We start from the raw sequence: 22,613 nt of genomic DNA on the forward strand, positions 1-22,613 counted from the left end.
GCTATTTTTTTGTTGCAGTTTGGTGGAGGCTGGGTTTGAACCCATTACCCTCAGTATATGGGGCCAGGGCCCTACTCACTGAGCTATAGGCATTGCCCGCAATTTTTTTTTTTTTTTAAATTTTAAAGATTCTGTTTCTATTGCCCAGGCTAGAGTTCAGTGGCATAATCATGGTTCACTGAGCCTCCAACTGTTATAGCTCAAGCAGTCCTTCTGCCTCAGCCTCCCAAGGAGTTAGGACTACAGGTGTATGCCACCACACCGAACTAATTTCTGTATTTTTTTTGTATAGATGAGGTCTCGTTACATTGCTTAAGATGGTCTTAAACTCCTCAAGTGATCTTCCTGCCCTTAAGTTAAAAAGTGGTATAATTAAAATCCTCCTGCTCCTGTCCTCCAGAAGTACTAGGATTAGATGCCTAGCAGTCGCATGTTTTGAGGTTCAAACATGTTGTGGCATATATCAATGCTGCATTCCTATTTATGGCTGGATAATACTTCATTGCATTATATGCTGTTTTGTTCATCCAGTTATCGGTTAATAGACGTTTAAGTTGTTTTCACCTTTTGGCTACCATGAATAGTGCTGCTATGAACATTCAAGTATCTGCTTTGACTTCTTTTGGGTATACGCCTGGGAGTTATATACCTTTGGGTATAACTGGCGGGTTATATAATTTTTTAATTTTTTGAAGAGCTGCTATAGTTCCACAGCAACTATACCACTTTAGATTTCTACCAGCAATGTATGAGGGTTCCCATTTCTGTATATTCTCACCAACACTTATTTTCATTCTTTTGATTATAGCCATCACAGTGGATGTGAAGTGGTATCTCACTATAGTTTTGATGCATATTTCCTTAACAACTAATGATATCAACTGTATTTTCATGTACTTCTTGCTCATTTAAAAACTGTCTTTTGTTGTTGTTGTTATAAAAATTCTTTATATTACATATATATTCTAGATAGTAGACCCTTATTGGATACATAATCTGAAAAACTTTTCTCCTATTCTGTAAGTTGTCTTTTCATTTTCTTGATGTCATGTGATGACAAAAGTTACTAATTTTGATGAAGTCCAATTGATCTACATTTCATTTTTTGTTGATGTTTGGCTCTCTTATCTAATAATCCACTACGACATCTAAGGTTATAAAGATTTATCCCTAATGTTTTCTTCTAAGAGTTTTAGAGTTTAGTTCTTATGTTTAGATCATTCATTGAGTTCAGTTTTGTTTACAGTATGTAGTCACTGAAGCTTCTTTGTTATCTCAGTGGTCAGCCAATGACCTGACAGATTTCCTTAAAAGCCTATAGTTAAAAGAAAAATAAACTCTCCCAGTCTTTGCAGATTGACTCTGAGCTGGGGTAGTCATTCAGTACTTAGCCAGGTTGCCTACAACTATGTTAGCCTTTACATCCTGCTTGCATGAGTCCCAAAGATCATCCAGAGGTACAAGCCGAGGGTCCTTTAAAGTCTTTCGGAGCATGCTTCTGCTGGATTCCCTAGTATCCATGACATTTCAGAGCCCTATTCCACCAAGTATCTTCTTGTTTAGCTTCCTCTTTCCCAGGCTTCTCTGTTTGCTCTACTATAGGTAGTACTTGTATTTAAATGTTTTCAACAGAAGTCACTTGGGGACCCACTTCAGCCTGAAGGGTGGCAAAAAAAGAAAAGGACAGTCTTTGGGCCAGTCTCTCTGGGAACACCAGAGAGATCAAAAGCATAACTATAATTTTTTGAGAATAAAGTCCAGATTGTCTCTCCTGGCATCAGGAAGATATACCTAATGTGGCCACTGTCTCCAAGGCAGGGGGAATGGAAGGCAACTAAGTAACTTTCTTACTTTATTTTTTTCTAGTATATTTCATTAAGCCATTAAATCAACTCTGTTGGTTGCTGTTTTTGGTTAGATCCAAGATTTTTTTCATTTTTTTGGTTTTGGTAGCTCAGTGGCTACTTAGGTAGAGAAATCAATTCTTGGAGCTTCTTATGCTGCCATTTTCTGGGTCATCACTCCTTAATTTTTGTATATGGTGTGATGTAGGGGCTCAGGTTCATTCTTTTTCATGTGAATGCACAGTTGTCCCAGCACCATTTGTTAAAAATAAGACTCTTCTCCGATCCTCCCCACCCCCTGCCCAAAGCCACTGTGGTTCATTGACAGTAAATGTAAAGGTTATGCTGGATTCTATTCCATTGATCTGTAAGTCTGAGATCCTGACTCCTGCTCTCTCTCCTTCCTCCATAAGTCCCCCTTTAGGCCCACCCCACCCCCGCTTCCCTCTATGGAACATGTAATTGTTTATTACACTGATTTCATATTAGTATGGAGTACACTGGATAGTTATCTTTCCATTCTTGCAATACTTTACTAAAAAGAATGTACTTCAGCTCCATCCAGGTAAATGTAAAGTCTCCATCCTTTTTAATGGCTGTATAATATTCCATGGTATACATATGCCACAATTTGTTGATCCATTCATAGGTTGATGAGCACTTAGGTTGCTTCCATGACTTGGCAATCATGAACTGAGCTGCAATAAACATGCTGGTACAAATGTCTTTGTGGTAAAATGATTTTTGTTCTTCTGTAGATACCCAGTAATGGGATTGCAGGGTCAAATGGAAGATCTACATTTAAATCTTTGAGGATTCTCCATACTTCTCTCCAAAAGGGCTACATTAATTTGCAATCCCACCAGCAGTGTAGAAGTATTCTCTTTCTCCATATCCACACCAGCATCTGACATTTTGGGAATATGTGATGTGGGCTAATCTTGCTAGGGTTAGGTGATAGAGTGGTTTTGATTTGCATTTCTCTGATGATTAAAGATGATGAGCATTTTTTGATGTGTTTGTTGGCTATTCATCTGTCATCTCCAGAGAAGTTTCTGTTCAAATCACTTGCCCACTTACAGGGAGGGTTGTTTGCACTTTTCTTATTGTTTAATTTGAGTTCTCTGTAGATTCTAGTTATCAGGCCTTTGTCAGAGTCATAACAAGCAAAAATCTTCTCCCATTCTGAGGGCATTTTGCTTTGTTTGTGGTACTCTTAGCTGTGCAAAAACTTTTTAGCTTGATCAAATCCCAGTTATTTATTTCTAGTGTTGCTGCAATTGCTAGCAGCATAAAAGTCCCTCGTAAAAGTTTTTTCCCAGGCCAGCATCTTCAACAGTTTCCCCCACACTCTTTTCTAGAATTTTTATTGTTTTGTGTCTTAAATTTAAATCTTTCATCTAACAAGTGTCAATTTTTGTCAGTGGTAAGAGATGTGGGTCCAGTTTCAGTCTTCTGCAGGTGGATAACCAGTTCTCCCAGCACCATTTGTTAAATACGGATTCTTTTCACCATTGCATGTTTTTGTTAGGCCTATCAAAGATTAAATGATGATGTGTGGCTGGATTCATCTCTATCCTGTTCCACAGATCTGTGTCTCTATTTTTTTGTGCTAGCATCAAGCTGTTTTGATCACTATAGCCTTGTAATATAACCTCAAGTCTGGCAACCTGATGCCTCCAGAATTGTTTTTATTTCTAAGAACTGTATTTGCTATTTGGTTTTTTTCTTCTGGTTCCATATGAATCGAGTAATATTTTTTCAAGATCTTTAAAGTATGACATTGGTGTTTTGATGGGGATTGCATTAAAGCTATAGATTGCTTTGGGAGTATGGACATTTTAACAATGTTGATTCTTCCCAGCCATGAGCATGGTATGTTCTTCCATTTGTTGACATCTTCTGCTAAGGAAAGAAGACTTTTTTAAGATTGTACATCTCATCAAAAGATACACAATGTCTACTCATTTGGCCTTCAGTTGATGTTAAGATTAATCAGCAGATTCTGGAGTTGTTAGTCTAATCCTCCCTTTATATACTCCTCTCTTGTCATTTTTTCACTTCAGTATGTTAGTAGCCATTTAAATCACTTCATATAGTGTTTCTTTTTTTTGAGACAGAGCCTCAAGCTGTCACCCTGGGTAGAGTGCTATGGCATCACAGCTCACAGCAACCTCCAACTCCTGGGCTCAAGCGAGTCTCCTGCCTCCGCCTCCCAAGTAGCTGGGACCACAGGCGCCCGCCACAACGCCCGGCTATTTTTTGGTTGCAGCCGTCCTTGTTGTTTGGCGGGCCCGGGCTGGACTCGACCCCGCCAGCTCAGGTGTACGTGGCTGGCGCCTTAGCTGCTTGAGCCACAGGCGCCGAGCCTTCATATAGTGTTTCAATGGGACCCCAAAATGTTAAATTTTTAAAATAATAAAACAACAGGTGAAATAATAAAAAATGGTAATTTTACAAGTCAATAATTTCTTCTGCATTTATCAACTGGAATTCTTCTAAAAGTACTTTCATTAAATACTTGGTTATCTGGAAAAGTGGGTAAGTAGGCTTATATAACTTTGATTCTTTCACTTTATTAACCAATTTTTAGAATAATTAGTATCCCAGTAACCTTCAAAGCTAGCCATTTACTAAAGTATCAACATGATGGCACAGATTTCATTCATTCATTCATTTAGACAGAGTCTCACTCTGTCACCTGGGCTACAGTGCCACAGCCTCAGCCTGGCTCACAGGAAACTCAAACTCCTGGGCTTAAGTAATCCTCCTGCCTCAGCCTTCTGAGTAGCTGGGACTATAGGTGCCTGACTGCCACAGTGCCTGGCTTTTTTTTTTTTAATTAAAAAAATTTTTTTTTAATTTTTAGTAGAGACCAGGTCTTACTCTTGCTCAGGCTGGTCCGAAACTCCTTACCTCAAGTGATCCTATTGCCTCAGTCTCCCAGAGTGTTAGGATTGTAGGTATGAGCCATCATGCCTGGCCATGAATTTTATTTTATTTTTGAGACAGTTTCACTCAGTTACTCTTGATAAAGTGCTGAGGCGTCACAGCTCACAGCAACCTCAAACTCTTGGGCTCAAGTGATTCTCTCGCTTCAGTCTCTCCAGTAGCTGGGACTACAGGCACCCACTGCAACATCCAGCTATTTTTAGAGACAGAGTCTTGTTCTTGCTCAGGCTGGTCTTGAACTTGTGAATTCAGGCAATCCACCCACCTTGGCCTCCCAGAGTGCTGGAATTACAGGTGTGAGCCACCATGCCCGGCTGATGAATTTTATTTTAAAATCTGATGTATTTTAATTCATTGTAGTATTATTCTTTTTGACTCTCAAACTGTTTTCTTGCTTTTACACACACGAATTCCCAGGTTCATTTTGTACATTTTTTGCTTCAAACCTGGAATCAGTAATAATTACAGTAAAGACACTTGACTCCTTTGAGTGGAAAATGGTATTTGTAGACCACAATCTGGGTAGAAATGCTCACTGTTATCGGGCTAATACTGATTCAGAGGATATGTCCAGGAAACACTTTTTTTTCTTGAGACAGAGCCTCAAGCTGTTCCCCTGGGTGGACTGTCGTGGCATCATAGCTCACAGCAACCTCCAACTCCTGGGCTCAAGCAAGTTTCCTGACTCTGCCTCCCAAGTAGCTGGGACCACAGGCGCCCACCACAACGCCTGGCTATTTTTTTTTTTGTGCAGCCCTTTGTTGTTTGGCTGCAACCCGGGCTGAGTTCAAACCCGCCACCTTAGGTGTATGTGGCTGGCACCTTAGCCACTTGAACCACAGGTGCCAAGCCAGGAAACACTTTTTGAGATAAAACATTAAATAATAATTTCACTCTGACATATTTAATTCAAAGTTAAGATTTTAAGATTTACTTCTTTTAGTTTATATCATTATTTGCTTTATCCTGACATGAATATTTATGTATATATTATCACATACACATATGTCAATGTTATTCCTATTCTATTGGTTATTTATTTATTTAGAGACAGAATTTTAGTCTGTTTAGACTCCAGGTGAGAGTGCCTTGGTGTTATAGCTCACAGCAACCTCAAACTCCTGGGTTCAAGAGATTCTCTTGCCTCAGCTTTCTGAGTACCTGGAACTACAGGCACTTGCCACAATGGCCCAGCTAATTTTTAGAAGGGATGGGGTCTCATTCTTGTTCAAGCTGGTTCTGAGCTCCTGAATTCAAGTAATTCACCCACCTTGGCCTCCCAGCACGCTAGGATTATAGGCATGCACCACTGTGCCTAGCATTATTCCTATTCTATACCAGTTAACTGTAGAGTATAGAATAACTAATATAAGTATTCTACAAAATAACTATATCATTGTTTTTCTAACTATAAATATATTGAATGCAGTTCAAGATTTCTTTATGGTTTCTTTTATCTTTAGGGTATATCCCACTTAGGGATTTATAGTAAACAGTTCTTTCTTGAGCTCTGATTACTTGGTTTTCAAATTTATCAATTGGTAATTTTGCCTTTTATAAGCTTAAAAAATTTGAATTCATGCTTTTTATTAGGTCCTATTGTTTTCTTACTTTTTAAACCTTTTTTCTTAAATTTGGGTTTATGTTTCCATTTGCTTTGTGGCCATATTTTTTTTAGTGTACTTTCATTGTTGGTGTACTTCACACCATCTGTCCTTCCTCCTTTGAGGTGGAGGGGTAAGTAACATCTTTGTATGAGGCTTGATCCCCAAAACCCTTTTCAGTCATGCATATGTAAGTGAAATGGGCTTTTCTGTATTTTATATTTTAAGAGAAATTTGCCACATAGTGGGGTGGGGTTGGGCTTTCTAGCTTTCTTGCTGTAGGATTCTTCCTTCTTGTTATCTTAAAGTCTTGGTCTTTATATGGTCTTTCTGTGTAGCTACCTCTGCCAAAGTATTGCTATTATGCTCATGTAGACTCTATTCCAGAGGGTTTTTTTTTTTTTTTTAAATGAGAAGCTCTTTTTGGATGGGAAATTCTGGGAGGTATTTTTCTAAGAGTCTTGAGGATCCAGACCACCTCAGCATGATCTGGCCTTCCTACAGTACCTCTGCCTTCACCTTCAATTTTTTTCTCATTTAAATTATGCATAGTTAGTGCTTTACTCAGAACAGGAATCCCTCTTTTTAGTGGTGAACAGTTGTGTGATTCTCTGGCACTAGGCTCTTAAAAGTAAATCTGATTTTCCTTTGCACTTTTCTGTACTACTGAGATCCGCAGTGGTTGCTGCTGGTAGTTACTTGGCTCCATCTGCTCAGATTCTAGGGCTCACTGAAATATCATTCTCTAATTTTGTTGAAGAAGTTTTTCATATCTTATGTATGCAATCCTACTTGCTCAGTGAGGTAACTCTGGTAAGAAAATGTGAAGGCATTTCTTACACTGACATTGCCTTCTTGCCTCTTATTGCTCTGGTTCTAATACCTACATGCCCTAATTTTAATAGTTTATAGCAAAAATTAAAGTGTTAATATTTCAATTCATTCATTAGAGTTCTTGTGCTTTTCTGATAGGTTAAGATACTTTTACTCAAAAATCACATATCTTATAAGATTCTGCACTAAGCTAACATCAGAGGAAATAAAAAATTTACAAAAACTTAAAGCCACAATGGCTCCTTGCTAGCATCCTCATACTCATCCAGTAAACACTTATTCAGTACCCATTGTATGTATGACACATTTATATGATATATACTCTGTTCTTAGCATGAAAGCAGAGACAAAGATTTGATCTTATGTTAGGACCTCAGAATTTAGTTAATAATAACAAGCTTAGAACAGAATTATAAATCTAATACTAGGTTGGGTGCAGTGGCTCATGCCTGTAGTCTTAGCACTCTGTGAGGCTGAGGTGGGTAGACTGCCTGAGCTCAACAGTTCGAGACCAGCCTGAGCCTGAGAAAGACCCTGTCTCTAAAAATAGCCAGGTGTTGTGGTAGGTACCTGTAGCCCCAGCTACTTGGGGGGCTGAGGCAAGAAGATTGCTTGAACTCAACAGTTTCAGGTTGCTGTGGCTATGATGCCATGGCCCTCTACCAAGGATGACAAAATGAGACTGTCTTTTAAAAACAAACAAACAAACAAACAACCAACCAACCAAAAAACTAACCGGGCATGGTGGTGTACCATAATACTATCCATGCACAAAGAAATGAATGATTAATTCTCTTTAGGAGAGGTTTTTTTGTTTTTTTGAATACAGGATCTCACTCTGTTGCTCTTGGTAGAGTACTGTAGTGTGATAGTTTACAGCAACCTCAAACTTTTGGGCTTGAGCAATCCTCCTGCCTCACCCTCTTGAGCAATTGGGACTATAGGTGTGTGCCACTATGCCTGGCTAGTTTTCCTATTTTTTTGTAGAGACTGGGTCTCTACTCTTGCTCAGGCTGGTCTTTAAACTCCTGAGCTCAAGTAATCTACCTGCCCTGGCTTCCCAGAGTGCTAGAATTACAGGGGTGAGGCATCTACCATGTCTGAGTTTTGTTCTCACTGTCACCTGGGCTGGAGTGCAGTGGTGACATTCTAGCTCATTGCCACCTCAAAGTCCTGGGCTCAAGTGACTGTCCTCCCTTAGCTTCCCGAATAGGAATTTGTGCTGATTTCTTTTCCTGTTTTTTTGTAGACACAGGGTCTCACTCTTGCTCAGGGTGGTTTTGAACTGCTGACCTCAAGTGATTGTCCTGCCATGACCTCCCAGAGTGCTAGGATTATAGGCATAAGTCACCGCACCTAGCCTTGCAGAGGTTTAAATATACACATTATGTAATTAGTCAGCCATTAAAATTACACTATAAAATAAAATTTATTGGAAGAGTTCACAATATATGATTAAGTTAATCAAAGCATGTTATAAAACACAATCCCATTTTGTTAAAAATGTTTATATGCATAGGTTTGGGTAGAGAAAAACCCATGACATCTATGATTGTAAATCAGTAACCATTTTGAAGACAAATTTGGCAACACCTAGAAATTCTGCTTCAAGATGTATACATAGAAGCATAAGAAGATACTACAAGAAGTTCATTACAGTATTTATGTAATAAAAAAGGAAATAATAGGTGAATCAATAAGCATCAACAGAATAGTATAGTATAAACAAGAATGAAATAAAAAGGAATAAAATTCTGATACATGCTACAACTTGAAGCCTGAAAACATTAGGCTAAGTGAAACAGGGTAGACATAAAAGCACAAATATTACATAATTCCACTCACATGAGCAACCTAGCAGAAAGCAGAATAGAGGTAACAGGAGTTGGGAGGGAGGAATGGGGAATTATGTTTAATGGGTACAGAGTTTCAGTTTGGAATGGTATAAAGTTCTAGATATGGATTAGTAGTAATGGCAGCACAACTTTGTGAATATATTTTATGTTACTAAGTTGTACACTTAGAAATGGTTAAATGGTAAGTTTTATGTTACATATATTTTATTATACTCACACTCCCTCTGGCTAGTTATGGCAAGTCTTTGTTCTGAATATCACACAGAGCAAGAAGGCTTGATCATGCCACTAGTGTGGCCTAGAAAGCACCGAAAATAACCAAATCCCAATTGTATTGTTGCTTATTCTTCCAAGCTTTGTTGCTTACCTGTATTAGGCCTGGCATAATCTCTGGCAAAAGCAGGTTAAGGGTTTCCTTGGATACTCTCTCTATCACTTTTGTTTGCATTTTGATTGCAGCCAGATTAATTGGGTAATCCGCAGTTTGGATGATGGGACAAAGCACTTTGATGCACTGCTCTGGACTAATTGAAGTGGCCAACACTGATGCTGCTTCCTCAGCAGATCTCACCACCTAAAACAAACAGGAAATTAAGCCTGAAAGTAATTTTTAAAATGTTATACTATGTTCTAGAGGTATAAATTTCATGAAGTATTTAATATGAGATGATGTGTAGAATTTGCTTTGAGAATACAGTAAACACAAATATAAAAATTAAGGGTACAAATAAAACAGACTGGCAAAATGTCATTAACTGATAAGCTTAGGTGATACGCACGTGGGGCTCTATTACACTCTTCTCCCTTCTTTTGTGTTCTTTTACTATTGGCTAAAGTAGTTTTTAAATCAAATTTTGGATTAGGTGTTCTAGGGTGTGAAGGCTCTATTTATCTACACTACATAGTGTGAGTGCAGCCCCTGCATCAGCCATGCTGAGAATCTGCTCGTTATTAATAACCCTCATCTGAGGAGCTCCAGTACCCTTTCTATCACATTACTAAGAAATGAAATAAATTATCATTAATGCATTATCAAAAGTTAACATACTATTATTTCTTCTCCTTTTCATAATCATTTTCTTTGCTTTTATACTGGACTTGGAGAGAGTAAAACACTGGTGAGGGAAAGAAATGGTCATCTTTCCTATTATTAGAATCTGCAATCTCTAAAGATGGCCTTAAAAACATGTAAAAATAATTGTTTTTTAAGCTCCTTTGTCAGTGTTTTACTTAATCTCAATTGGTTAAAGGTACAGTGGGAAAAACACTGAAAAAAATATACACTGAAAGTTGGAAGACCTATGCCAAATTGTAGCTGTAACATCTTAAGAATGGCAATATTGGTGGCACCTGTGGTTCAAAGGAGTAGGGAGCCCCATATACTGGAGATGGTGCGCTCAAATCTGGCCCTGGCCAAAAACTGCAAAAAAAAGGGCAATACTATATTTTGTAAAAAACAGTGATGCTACAGGTCTTCTTTGGGATAGAAAGTAGATAACCAAATTAACAAATATTAAATACTGTTTGTTTTTTTTTTGAGACAGAACCTCAAGTTATTGCCCTGGGTAGAGTGCCATGCATCACAGCTCATAGCAATCTCAAACTCTTGGGCTTAAGAGATTCTCTTGCCTTAGCCTTCCAAGTAGCTGGGACTACAGGTATCCAGAACAATGCCCGGCTATTTTCTGGCTGTAGTTGTCATTGTTTTGCAGCCCTTGGGCCGGATTCCAATCTGCCAGCTCTGGTCTATGTGGTTGACACCTTAGCCACTTGAGCTACAGGTGCCATCCTCAAATATTGTTTTTTAACAGATGCTGTAGATTTACTACTAAACACCTGCTGAATAAAAAAAGAAGCATTACAAAAATCCAGATAGATTTAGAAGTTATGATTCACTCTCCTTAAAGGTTCACAGTGAAATCTTTTTTTTCCTTGGATACTCTCTCTATTGGGTGGAGTGCTATGGCATCACAGCTCACAGCAACCTCCAACTCCCGGGCTCAAGCCAGTCTCCTGTCTCTGCCTCCCAAGTAGCTGGGACCACAGGCGCCTGCCACAACACCTGGCTATTTTTTGGTTGCAGCCATCATTGTTTAGTGGGCCCGGGCTGGATTTGAACCTGCTACCTTAGGTGTATGTGGCTGGCGCCTTAGCCACTTGAGCCACAGGCGCCAAGCCATGAAGTCTTTTAAAAAGTAAATTATCCCAAGGGCTTTAGTTTCTCCACATCCTCACCAATACTTACTATCTGTCCTCCTTGTGAATGTTCAGTGATATCTCATTGTACTTTTAGCTGCATTTTCCTATGTACTTATTGTCATTTGTAAATTTTTGCAGAAATGTCTATTCAGATTCTTTGCTTACTTAAAAAATTGAGTTGTCTTTTCCTTTTTGAATTGTAAGAGTACTTTTTTTTTTGCGGGGCTGGGTTTGAAACTCCCACCTCCAGCATATGGGGTCAGCACCCTACTCCTTTGAGCCACAGGAGCCGCCCAAGAGTACTTTTATATAGTATGGGTATTAGCACCTTTTCAAATAAATGATCTGCAACATTTTTCTCTCATTCTGTGAATTGTATTTTCACTTTACTGATAGTATTCCCCGAAACACCAAAGTTTTAAATTTTGATGAAGTCCAATTTATTTGTTTTTTAATTGGTTGCTTCTGCTTTTGGATTATATTAGGACATCACTGCTTAATCCAATGTAACAAAGATTTATAGCTCTGTGTTCTTCTGAAAGTTTTATAGTTTTAGCTCTTGCACTTGGCTTTCATTTTATCTCACTGCCATTTTAACTTTCCTTTTTGATTTGTCTTTTGTTAATGTCTTGGTTCTACCAGAGATACCTGTTACTTATCAGTTGTTTTTTCTTAGAAATGCAGCTCTTACTTGAAATTTTCTTTGCTAATTCTTTCTGAGATTATAATAAAAATCCTCATGGTTATTTAATCAAACCATTGGTGCACAGGGGGAGATATCATGGTTACAAAGTAATAAAACAGGTTTACAGAACTTTTTCATGAAAGTTGTCCTCATTAGTTTATTGAATAAACTTATAGCATATAAGTGTCTATAGGGAATTTGCTACTTAAAACTAACAATGATCTCTTATGTTCACTGGTTACTTAAAAAAATCAAATCCTTATTGTTACACGGGACGTGGAAATAAGATTGGTGAACTCTAGGTAGAGAACTAAAAGTGAAGTGAAGGAAAAAATGAAATCAGATAAATTATTTCCCAGAGCTGGCCTATTTTAGGTAAAATATGATATCAACACAATTCATTTAGTAGGGAAAAAATATATTCATTAATTAATCAGGTAAGTCAAGAACAGTGATGACTAATAAGGGTACATTTTATACATTTACATGTTTCATGCAATAAAATAACTCTCAGATTACTTACCTCCTTATGAGGATCTTTATGAGCTTCCAAAGTTTTCATAACAGTTAGTTCTGCATAATTTTTAAATCTTGCTGGTTGATGCCTTAGGATTTCTCTTAAAACCTTTAATGCCAAAGCCCTGATTGTAGGCTAAGAAGAAATAATTATATATTTTTAATATTTTAGGTTATAGACAATTTTTAACATTTTTAATTGCTGAAACTTAAGGGTCTTAAACGGGGGCGGGGCAGAACTGCAGATAACAGCATGTGGTATATCACATAAGTAAGTTTTCACATCTCTAATTGAAAATTTACATCACATTTCTTATATTTGCAAGAAATCAAGAACCAACTATATTCTGACTATAAAGTAAGTTTTACTTCTGAGCAACTAATTTATATACACTTTCTTCTTCTTCTTTTTTGAGACAGAGCCTCAAGCTGTCCCCCTAGGTAGAGTGCTGTAGCATCACAATTCACAGCAACCTCCAACTCCTAGGCTCAAGCGAGTCTCTTGCCTCAGCCTTCCAAATAGCTGGGACCACAGGCGCCCGCCACAATGCCTGGCTATTTTTTGGTTGCAGCCGTCATTGTTGTTTGGCGGGCCCAGGCTGGATTTGAACCTGCCACCTTAGGTGTATGTGGCTGGCACCTTAGCCACTTGAGCCACAGGTACCGAGCCTACACTTTCTTCCATAAGGAATTTAGCTTGCAACCTTCCACTTATCCTTTTGTTAATTGTTCAAAATTGTTGGGCTACTTGAAGAAAAAGTACTTTATAGTAAAGATTCCATACAGAAAGAAGCAGTAAAATAGCTTCATTTTCTCAATTTCCAAATTTGTATGGCACCTGACTGACAGAAAATCTAAACCAGACAGCAAGGACAGGCAATTATGTACAAATTCTGTCATTTACCTCTTTGTCCCCAAGGGTTTCAAGCAATAAAAGCAATATTGTTTTGAAGTGTTCATCCCAAACACTGAAAGATTCTTCCTGTGTCAGTTTCATAAGTTCATAGAGGGCGATTTTTCTTTCTTCTACACGTTCATTATGGTTAGACAGCTCCTTCAACAACTCTGCAACTAGGTCAGAATGGTCTAGGGAAAGATCTGTCAAAGGGACATGATATTAATTTGGTAACTTTATAGGTCGACTCTCATGAAACTATGGGGATGACAACTTTATAACACTATGAAACACAGAAGTATCAGTGGTTATAAAAAAGAAAAAGAGACATTAAGTAATTTTCATTTTAATCATCATCCCCAAAACATAAATGCTATTTTAAAACTTTTTATATAATCATGGGATTACAGTTAAAGTGAAAAAAAGCCCTCCTTTTTAATAATAAAAATATACAAGAGACCAGTATAATGAACCCCCATACGAATCACCCAGATTTAACAGTTTTCAAGATTTTACTACTCTTACCTCATCTTGGTCCCTATGTCTTTTGTTTTCTTACATATTTCTAGCAAACCCCCAATATGTCATTTCCTCCTTATATACTCCAGTATGCATTTTCTATGCTGTCACACCAGGAGGCTTACAATGTCTAGATGTTCTACTTTTAGCAATGCTAATAACGATCACTGGATATCTCATCCAACCATTCTAACGTTCCCTATCCACCTTTTAGAGTTAATGGCTTTGTCCACTGATTGATTATTGCTCAGTTACTTTAAAGTTAAAAATGGTAGTTATCTAATCACCATTCTAATTCCTTCCATGAGCTAGAATTCTTCTGTAGAGAGTAACTTTATCAACTGGAGCTATTTTGAATACCCTGAAATATCATTTGATAGAAAAGGCAGAAAAGATGCTTAATATAGTTCTCTTTAAATTTCATAATCAAGAGTTTTGCTTAATGGTTATCAAAGAGTTTTGATTTCTTTTAAAACTATAATTAAAATTCATGAATTCTGTAATTTTTTATTTTTTTTGAGATAGGGTCTTGTTCTTGTCACCTGGGCTTGAGTTCAGTGACACAATAATAGCTCACTGCAGCCTCAAATGACCTTTTTGCTTCAGCCTCTGAGTAGCTGAGACTGTAGGTGCCTGTCACCATGCCTGGCTGATTTTCTTTTTTTTTTAGGTAGAGATGTGGTCTTACTATGCTCTCCAGGCTGGTCTTGAACTCTTGGCCTCAATCAATCTTCCTGACTTGGCCTTCTAAAGTGTAGGGATTATAGGGTATGAACCATTGTACCCAGCCTTTATGACTGTTAAAGGACACTCACTTATTGCTTGTTTTTCAATAGCCATTAAGTAGTGCTTTGAATCATTTTTGTGGAAATGACAGTTATATCTAGAAGTTCACATTTGAACATTACAAAATACCAGAGTTGTTCTAAATTCTTTTGATGATCAAATACAGGATAAAATCAGGCCTTGAGGACTTGGGCAGGCAGTGGCCTGAGTTTGTGCCATAGATTCATTTTCTTCCTAACTTCTTCTCTGGACATACTACATACCAATATTAAAAAAATACATCTGGTTTAACAAGAACTACTGCAGTAGGTCAAACGCATTTCTACAAACCCCACAAAAATAACTCCTGCAAAGTTATTAGTTCCCAGATATCAGATGATCATTCTGATTAGCACGCATTTCATTTCAGCCAAATACAGGTAATTCACAAGAACATGCTATTCAAAGGAAGTCAGTTCTCTTTTCCATGAAAGTTGGCAATGTAATTGCTCTGGCAGATAATTAGAAATGACTCAAGATAATGGTCTGGACAGATGACTGGCAGAAAAATAATTTCTGCCACAGAAAGTATATTAATCATCAAATAAAAAAACTGAACTATTTGTATTACACTAATAAGATAAACCTAAGGTACTTAATTTTCCTCTTTGATACAGAAGGCCACTGTGGTCAAGTGAGAAGAACATGGGCTTTGTACTCACACCAAACCTCTGCCTTTTCACTCTGTGTGACTGGGGGCATTTTCTTAGTATATGTGCTGCCAAAGAAAGCACACAATTGGGGCAATTTCTTAATTACTGCTAAGCCCAACAGGTAGGAATGGTGTCTACACAAAGTTGTGATCTGTGTGAGCTATTGGAGCCAAAGTAGAGTGAGAAAGTTATCCATGGCTTTGGGTGAGGGGAGAATGGAACAGCCCAGCAGGATAAGTAGTAGATCTGTGCAAATAAGGAGGTGGTAGCAGAGATAAAAAATTGGTTGCATATAGACCATTCAAATAAGCATATATTAAAGATAATAAAAGCTTGGTTTCTTATTTTCAGTAAAAGGGGGTTATCAATATGGAAAAGAAGCAAATTAGAATTAATCTGATGGTATTAGAATGGAATTGCCTCTATTGGTGTAAATACATGGCTTTTAATAAAGAAATAGAGATGTACATGTCTACACACATACTCTCTAGCTCTAGCCATGCTGAGATTTGGGGAGTAATGATATCTGACTAGCAGTAAGTATATCCAGTATCCAGACTTTAGCTGCAAAAAACCATTTTCTATTAAATGGAACAATGAATCCTTGGAAAAATGACTGATTCCAGGACTTAAGCAGGGATTGATAGCAAGGATGAGGACATGTCTAAAGAACGCCAAAAGCCAGTGTGAAGGGGATCCTGCCAGTCAGATCAAAGACAATTTGAGTATCAAAATAATGATAGTTACAAATTACAATCTATTAAATATAATAGGAAACTATGAGTCTAAACAGTTATAAACATGCACATCAATCTTTTACATTAACACATTTTAATTTTAATGAGGAACTCATTTAGAATCTCTCTTCACAAGTCACTTATTACAAAGAAAAAGAGTAAATTCACAGTGAAGAAGCCAGGTAACCACCACTAAAGTTACGTGATCAAAGTTAACATAACCAGTCACAGGACAAAATGAAATCATGAGTTACTATTTGATAGGGTACAATGAAAAGAACACACTATCGCTTCTGTGTTACTATGTGAAGAATGTATAATTTGATTCAAATCATGAAAAAAATCAGAAAAACCTATATTTAGAGACATGCTACAAAATATAACTGGTTTTTGATCTTCGAAAGTGCCATTGTCTTGAGAATCAAGGAAAGACTGAACACTAAAGAATAAAGAGATATGGTGATTAAAGACAATGTGTGATTATAAACTGCATCTTTTAACTATACTATTGGGAAATTCTGGGAAGATGGTAGGGTAAGAAACACCTTGACTTTGAAAGTCCCCTCATCAATTATACTGGCAGAATCTGTATGATTTCATTATTTTGGAACTTTAGAGTCTATTAAAGTGTTGTAACTTCCAGGGAAAGGCTCAAATGGTAAAGTGCAGTTAATTTCTATTGATTTCAGATCTTAGCACAGTAGCAACTACCCATCCCTTTAATCCTTTGGCAAGCAGCTCTGCATGCTTCATGGAGCAGTTTGCACAGAGCTTGTGGGAGTCTGAGTAAGCAAAAAGAATCTTGTCCTCAAAGTAGCAAAGATCTGTGCTCTGACCATTGATACATTTTTTTTTCTTCTTCCAAAGACCCTTTCTAAATCATCCTCACTGTTGCTTTTGATCACAGAGGTAGAGAAAAAAAGGGGGTAGAGAAAACAAGCTACTGTTGTTAAACCTTTTCCACTGTTGCAAGTCCCTCTCCCTCTAGCTAAAGTGACTTCCAGGGACATAAAGGACTGGCATTCTTTCCCCAATCCCCTCCTTTTTTTTCTATTTCCCCTTTAGGAAGCCAGATAACAAAGACCAGGATATTCCAAAACAACGACATATACAGAGAAAATTAGAAAGTGGCAATGCATGCTCAGGAAAAGATACAGGCTCAAAAAAGGTAAGAGATCTTTAGTTTAAACCTCAGGCTGATACTGGTGCAGAGAAAGCCTATAACAATCAAAACCATAAACAATGATAAGAAAACAACAAATATTGGGGTGGGGGGAGAATGTGATTTCCAGAGTCACCACATTATTAGATTTAAATGTCTAATTTTCTATAAAAAAGTAACAAGGCACAAAGAAACAGAAAGTATGGCACATTTAAAGGAAAAAAATGAAAAACTGACCTGAAAAAGATCTGATGCCAGATCTTCTGGGCAAAGTCTTTAAAGATGCTATCTTAAAGATGCTTGAAGAAGTAAAAAAAAGATGTGGAGAAAGTTATGAAAATTATGTAGGAACAGAGTAGAACTGTCAATAAAGAGAAAACTTAAAAAGAAGCCAGAAAGCAATTCTAGATCTAAAAAGTACAGTAGCTAAAATAAAAAATTTGCTAAAGGAATTATTTCAAAAGCATAATTGAGCAGATAGAAGATTCAGTGAACTTGAAGGTAGGGCAATAAAATTATCAAGTTTGAGGAAAAGAAAAAAAAGATAAAAGAAAATAGACCAGAGTTACATGTGAAATGCCACTGGGTGAACAAACCTATTCATTGTGGGAGTACCAACAAAGAAAAGAGAGAAAGAAAGAGGCAGAGAGAATATGTGACAAAATAACGGCTGAAAACTTAACAAATTTTATAAAGACATAAATATAAATATCCTATAAACGCGACTCTAAGGAAAATGAACTCAGAGAAGCACTCAGAACTCAGAGACATAATATTATAATCAGACTCTGAAAAGGCAAAGACAGAATTTTCTAAGCAGGAAGAAAGAAGTGACCTGTCACGTACAAAGGATCCTCAGTAAGACTGTTAGTATATTTCCCATAAGAAACTTTGGAAGTCAAAAAACAATAGGTTAATATATTCAAAATGCTAAAAGAAAAAACCCATCAACCAAAAATCCTGGATGTGTCAAACTTTCCATCAAAAGCAAGGGAGAAATTGAAAGTACACTAGACAGTGACTCAAAACCATATGAAGAAATAAAAAATCTCAAAGGAAAAAACCAGACCTCCTTCCACTACTAGGGTGCCACGGCACTCTCCTGCCAGGCACAAAACTAGAAAAAGCTGTACATATTCTCTACCTGCAATTCTGAACTCCCAGCACTCCCCTCCATTCTCACCCCAAGGTATGGAAGCCTGTCCTCCATGGAGTCCAGATTGTTGGGCATTTTCTCGAGAGGTATGGAAAGGGTGTGGGCGGTTGGAGGTCTGTGCTGATTCTGTGGCACAGTGGTAAGGAGGAGACAGTGGACTGAAGGAACCATACGGGACAGGAAGAGGGAGTGCCCTGTGGCACAGAGCAGCAGCAACAGCAGCAGCGGGAATAATAGGGCTCACACCCCTGGGGATATTTTGAAGAGACACTCCCTGTTTCTCTGGGAAACCAGAGAAAGCTGGGCATCTTATCTGGTTGCAGACACTACCAGAACAGATCTGGGATGGAAACGCAGGCCCTGTGAGTAAAGGGTATGCCTGAGGCAGCAGGGCTGGAGAATAGAAGATGCATGCAGAGATGGCATACTCTCAGGGCAGGGCTAGCCAGAAGGACTGCTTTAGTGAGCCTAAGAAGCACCCAGCCCTAAGGAGATCATAGCTGAGACAAAGGCAGGCGGCCAGAGGCTGGAACTCAGAGCCAAGTGTTAGCTCTAAGCACACATACTCCACCACAGACTGCAGCAGAGACAGATACACCAGCTCCGGGCAGCAGCACAGACGGGCTGAGCTGCAGTTTCTGTGAACTTAAACAGCGCCTAGTCTGCAGGGGAATATAGCCAGGACAGAATCACAAATTCTGTGAAAATATAAGTGCCAGCAACATCAATCAGGGGTGGGGCTGGAACGGAGTGAACTTCCCAAGCATCCATTAACCATCCCAGGTTGTCAGGCCTAAGCTCCCCCTGCTGAATGGTGGCAGACTGTGGAGGCCTGGCTGAGGAGACACAGATCTCCCAGTGACTCAGGCAGGTGCAAACCTTTGGAGGAGCATCTGTTCATTGGAAGGAACTGGGGCACAGCCCTGTGAGGTTGCCAGTGACTGGGTGTGACAGAGGTGCAAGGTGGGGAAGGAGGCATCAACCTTTCCAGGCTAATTCATTTGCTGGAGGGGCCCTTCTTCTGACGCCATAGAGTACCAGAACGAGTCATACTTGAGCTGCCAGCAGACTCCTACTATCTAGTTGCTGGAGACCTTCTGAACTCTCCCACTTGAGACCAGGTGCTAACTGGGACAACTGATTTGGAACTCTTGGACTGGACCAATCACCTGAAGACTATTAAAAGTGGTACCCTGGGTGTGTGGTTGTGGGAAGGCTTGATTTTCCTTTTCTAGTTATTGCTCATGGGGGGTGGGGGGACTTAATTGCTGATATTTCTCCACAGCTGAGACTTTAACCCAGAATAACTGATTCACTAGGGTAGGACAGAGACCAGCTGAAAATAAGACAGAGCCACTTAGCCCCACCACACCAAGTAAGTCCCCAGTGTCTAAGGCTGTAGCACTGCATGGGTCCTTTGTAAAGCTCTAGGGGAAAAGGTACAGACACCAGTCACAGCTCTTGGGCAAAAGGCTGGTTAATCACTACTCCAGGAGCCCCCCAACTGAACATCCCCCTATCTGCTCACCTAGCTAAATGGTGTAAAATAATCATGGGGCGGAATCAGCAGAAAAATTCTGGCAACATGAATAAACAGCGTAGATCAACTCCCCCCAAGGAACGATGTGGCAGACACAACTGAAGATCCTGAGATGTCAGAAATCAAATTGAGAATTTGGACTGCAAATAAGATTAATAGAGTGTAGGTAAAGTTGCAATTAGAAATTCAAGGAGCATTTCAAAAGTTCTCTCAAGAACTCAGTGAATTCAGTGACAAAAATCACCAAAGATTTTGACACATTGAGACAAGAATTTTCAGCCCTTAAAGTTCTGAGAAATACAGCAGAATCCTTCAGTAACAGAACGGAGTAAGCAGAAGAAAGGATTTCTAACATTGAAGACAAACCTTTTGAAGGCTCTCAAAATCTCAAAGAGGAAAACAAAATGGAAAGCAAAAATGGATCATTCTCTCATAGAGCTCTGGGATAGTTCGAAGAAAACTAATATTCGTCTTATAAGAATCCCTCAAGGTGACGAACTTGCTTCACAAAGCACAGAGGCTCTTCTTCGTGAGATTATGAAGGAGAACTTTCCAGACATGCCAAGAGATTCTGAAATTCAGATAGCAGACAATTTCAGAACCCAGCACAACTCAACCCAAATAAGATATCCCTCAGGCACATCATAATTAACTTCACTAAAGTTAATATGAAGGAGAAAATTCTGAAAGCAGCCAGATGTAAGAAAATCATAACCTACAAGGGGAGGAATATTAGAATGACTGCAGATCTCTCTGCTGAAACCTTTCAAGCTAGAAGAGGGTGGTCATTGACTTTTAACCTCCTAAAACAAAATAACTTTCAACCCAGGATCCTGTATCCAGCTAAACTGAGTTTTACTTATGATAGAGAAATTAAATACTTCAATGACATTCACATGTTGAAGAAATCTGCCATAACTAAACCAGCTCTCTAGGATATTCTCAGAACTAACCTCCATAATGACCAGTGCAATCCTCCACCACAAAAGTAAACTCACTCAGAAACTTTTGATCAAATTCCAACTTCCACAGTGGTGAAAGGATTAAAAATGTCCCCTGGACTTTCAAAAAACTCAATACCCCAAATTTTACCAGGCTTATCAATATTCTCAATTAATGTGAATGCCTTAAATTGTCCTGTAAAAAAGGCACAGGTTGGCTGACTGGATACAAAAACTCAGGCCAGATATCTGCTGCATGCAAGACTCTCATCTTACCTTAAAAGATAAATATAGTCTCAGGGTGAAGGGATGATCATCTGTATTTCAGGGGAATGGAAAGCAGAAAAAAGCAGGTGTTGCAATTTTATTTGCAGATACAATAGGCTTTAAACCAACAAAAGTAAGCAAGGATAAGGATGGTCACTTCATATTTGTTAAGAGTAACACTCAACATGATGAGATTTCAATTATTAACATTTATGCACCCATTAGAATGTGCCTCAATTTATAAGAGAGACTAACAGACACGAGCAACTTGATTTCCTCTAGCTCCATAATAGTTGGGGATTTTAACACTCCTTTGGCAGTGTTGGATAGATCCTCCAATAAGAAGCTAAGCAAAGAAATTTTAGATTTAAACTTAACCATTCGACATTTGGATTTAACACCTACAGAACATTCCATCCTAATAAAACCAAATACACATTCTTCTCATCAGCCCACGGAACATACTCCAAAACTGATCACATGTCTAACCTCAGCAAATTTAAAAGAATATAAATTATTCCTTGCATCTTCTTGGACCATCATGGAATAAAAGTTGAACTCAGTAACAACAGGAATCTGCGTACTCATACAAAAACTTGGAAGCTAAATAACCTTATGTTGAATGATAGCTGGGTCAGAGACAAGATTAAGAAGGAAATTATCAAATTTTTGGAACAAAACAATAATAAAGACACAAATTAGCAGAACCTCTGGGATACCACAAAGGCAGTCCTAAGAGGGAAATTTATAGCACTGCAAGCCTTCCTCAAGAGAACAAAAAGAGAAGAAGTTAACAATTTAATGGGATATCTTAAGCAACTGGAAAAGGAAGAACATTCCAACTCAAAACCCAGCAGAAGAAAAGAAATAACCAAAATTAGAGCAGAATTAAATGAAATTGAAAACAAAAGGACTATACAAACAGATCAATAAGTGAAGAAGTTGGTTTTTTGAAAAGGTCAATAAAATAGATAAACTTTTAGCTAACCTAACCAGGAAAAAAAGAGTAAAATCTCTAACAGACTCCTTAGAAATTCAAAATATCCTTGAATATTACAAAAAACTTTACTCTCAGAAATATGAAAATCTGAAGGACATTGACCAATACTTGGAAGCACATCATCTTCTAAGACTTAGCCAGAATCAAGTGGAAATGTTGAACAGGCCTATATCAAGTTCTGAAATAGCATCAATAATACAAAATCTCCCTAAAAGAAAATCACGGGACCAGATGGCTTCATGTCAGAATTCTACCAAACCTTTGAAGTGGAAGTAGTACCTATATTACTCAACCTTTTCCAAAACATAGAAAAAGATGGAATACTACCCAACACATTCTATGAAGCAAACATCATCTTGATCCCCAAACCAGGAAAAGACTCAACAAGAAAAGAAAATTATAGACCAATATCACTAATGAATATTGAT

At 38.2% G+C, this 22,613-nt stretch overlaps 1 protein-coding gene across 7 annotated transcripts in view; it reads right to left on the minus strand.

Moving 5' to 3' along the window:
- Positions 1-22,613, minus strand: part of CLASP2 (cytoplasmic linker associated protein 2) — a 216,714-nt gene that overhangs the window by 9,904 nt on the left and 184,197 nt on the right. For all 7 annotated transcript variants that reach the window (XM_023513932.1, XM_023513941.1, XM_023513940.1 and 4 more), the window contains 3 exons: positions 13,395-13,588; positions 12,498-12,626; positions 9,458-9,664 (listed from right to left, as the gene is read on the minus strand). In XM_023513932.1, coding sequence (XP_023369700.1) covers positions 9,458-9,664; positions 12,498-12,626; positions 13,395-13,588 — 530 coding nt within the window. The remainder of the gene's footprint in view (positions 1-9,457; positions 9,665-12,497; positions 12,627-13,394; positions 13,589-22,613) is intronic.

The sequence above is a fragment of the Otolemur garnettii genome, unplaced genomic scaffold (genome assembly GCF_000181295.1).
Source record: "Otolemur garnettii isolate 467f Iridium unplaced genomic scaffold, OtoGar3 scaffold00002, whole genome shotgun sequence".
In the NCBI taxonomy this organism is placed as follows: domain Eukaryota; kingdom Metazoa; phylum Chordata; class Mammalia; order Primates; family Galagidae; genus Otolemur; species Otolemur garnettii.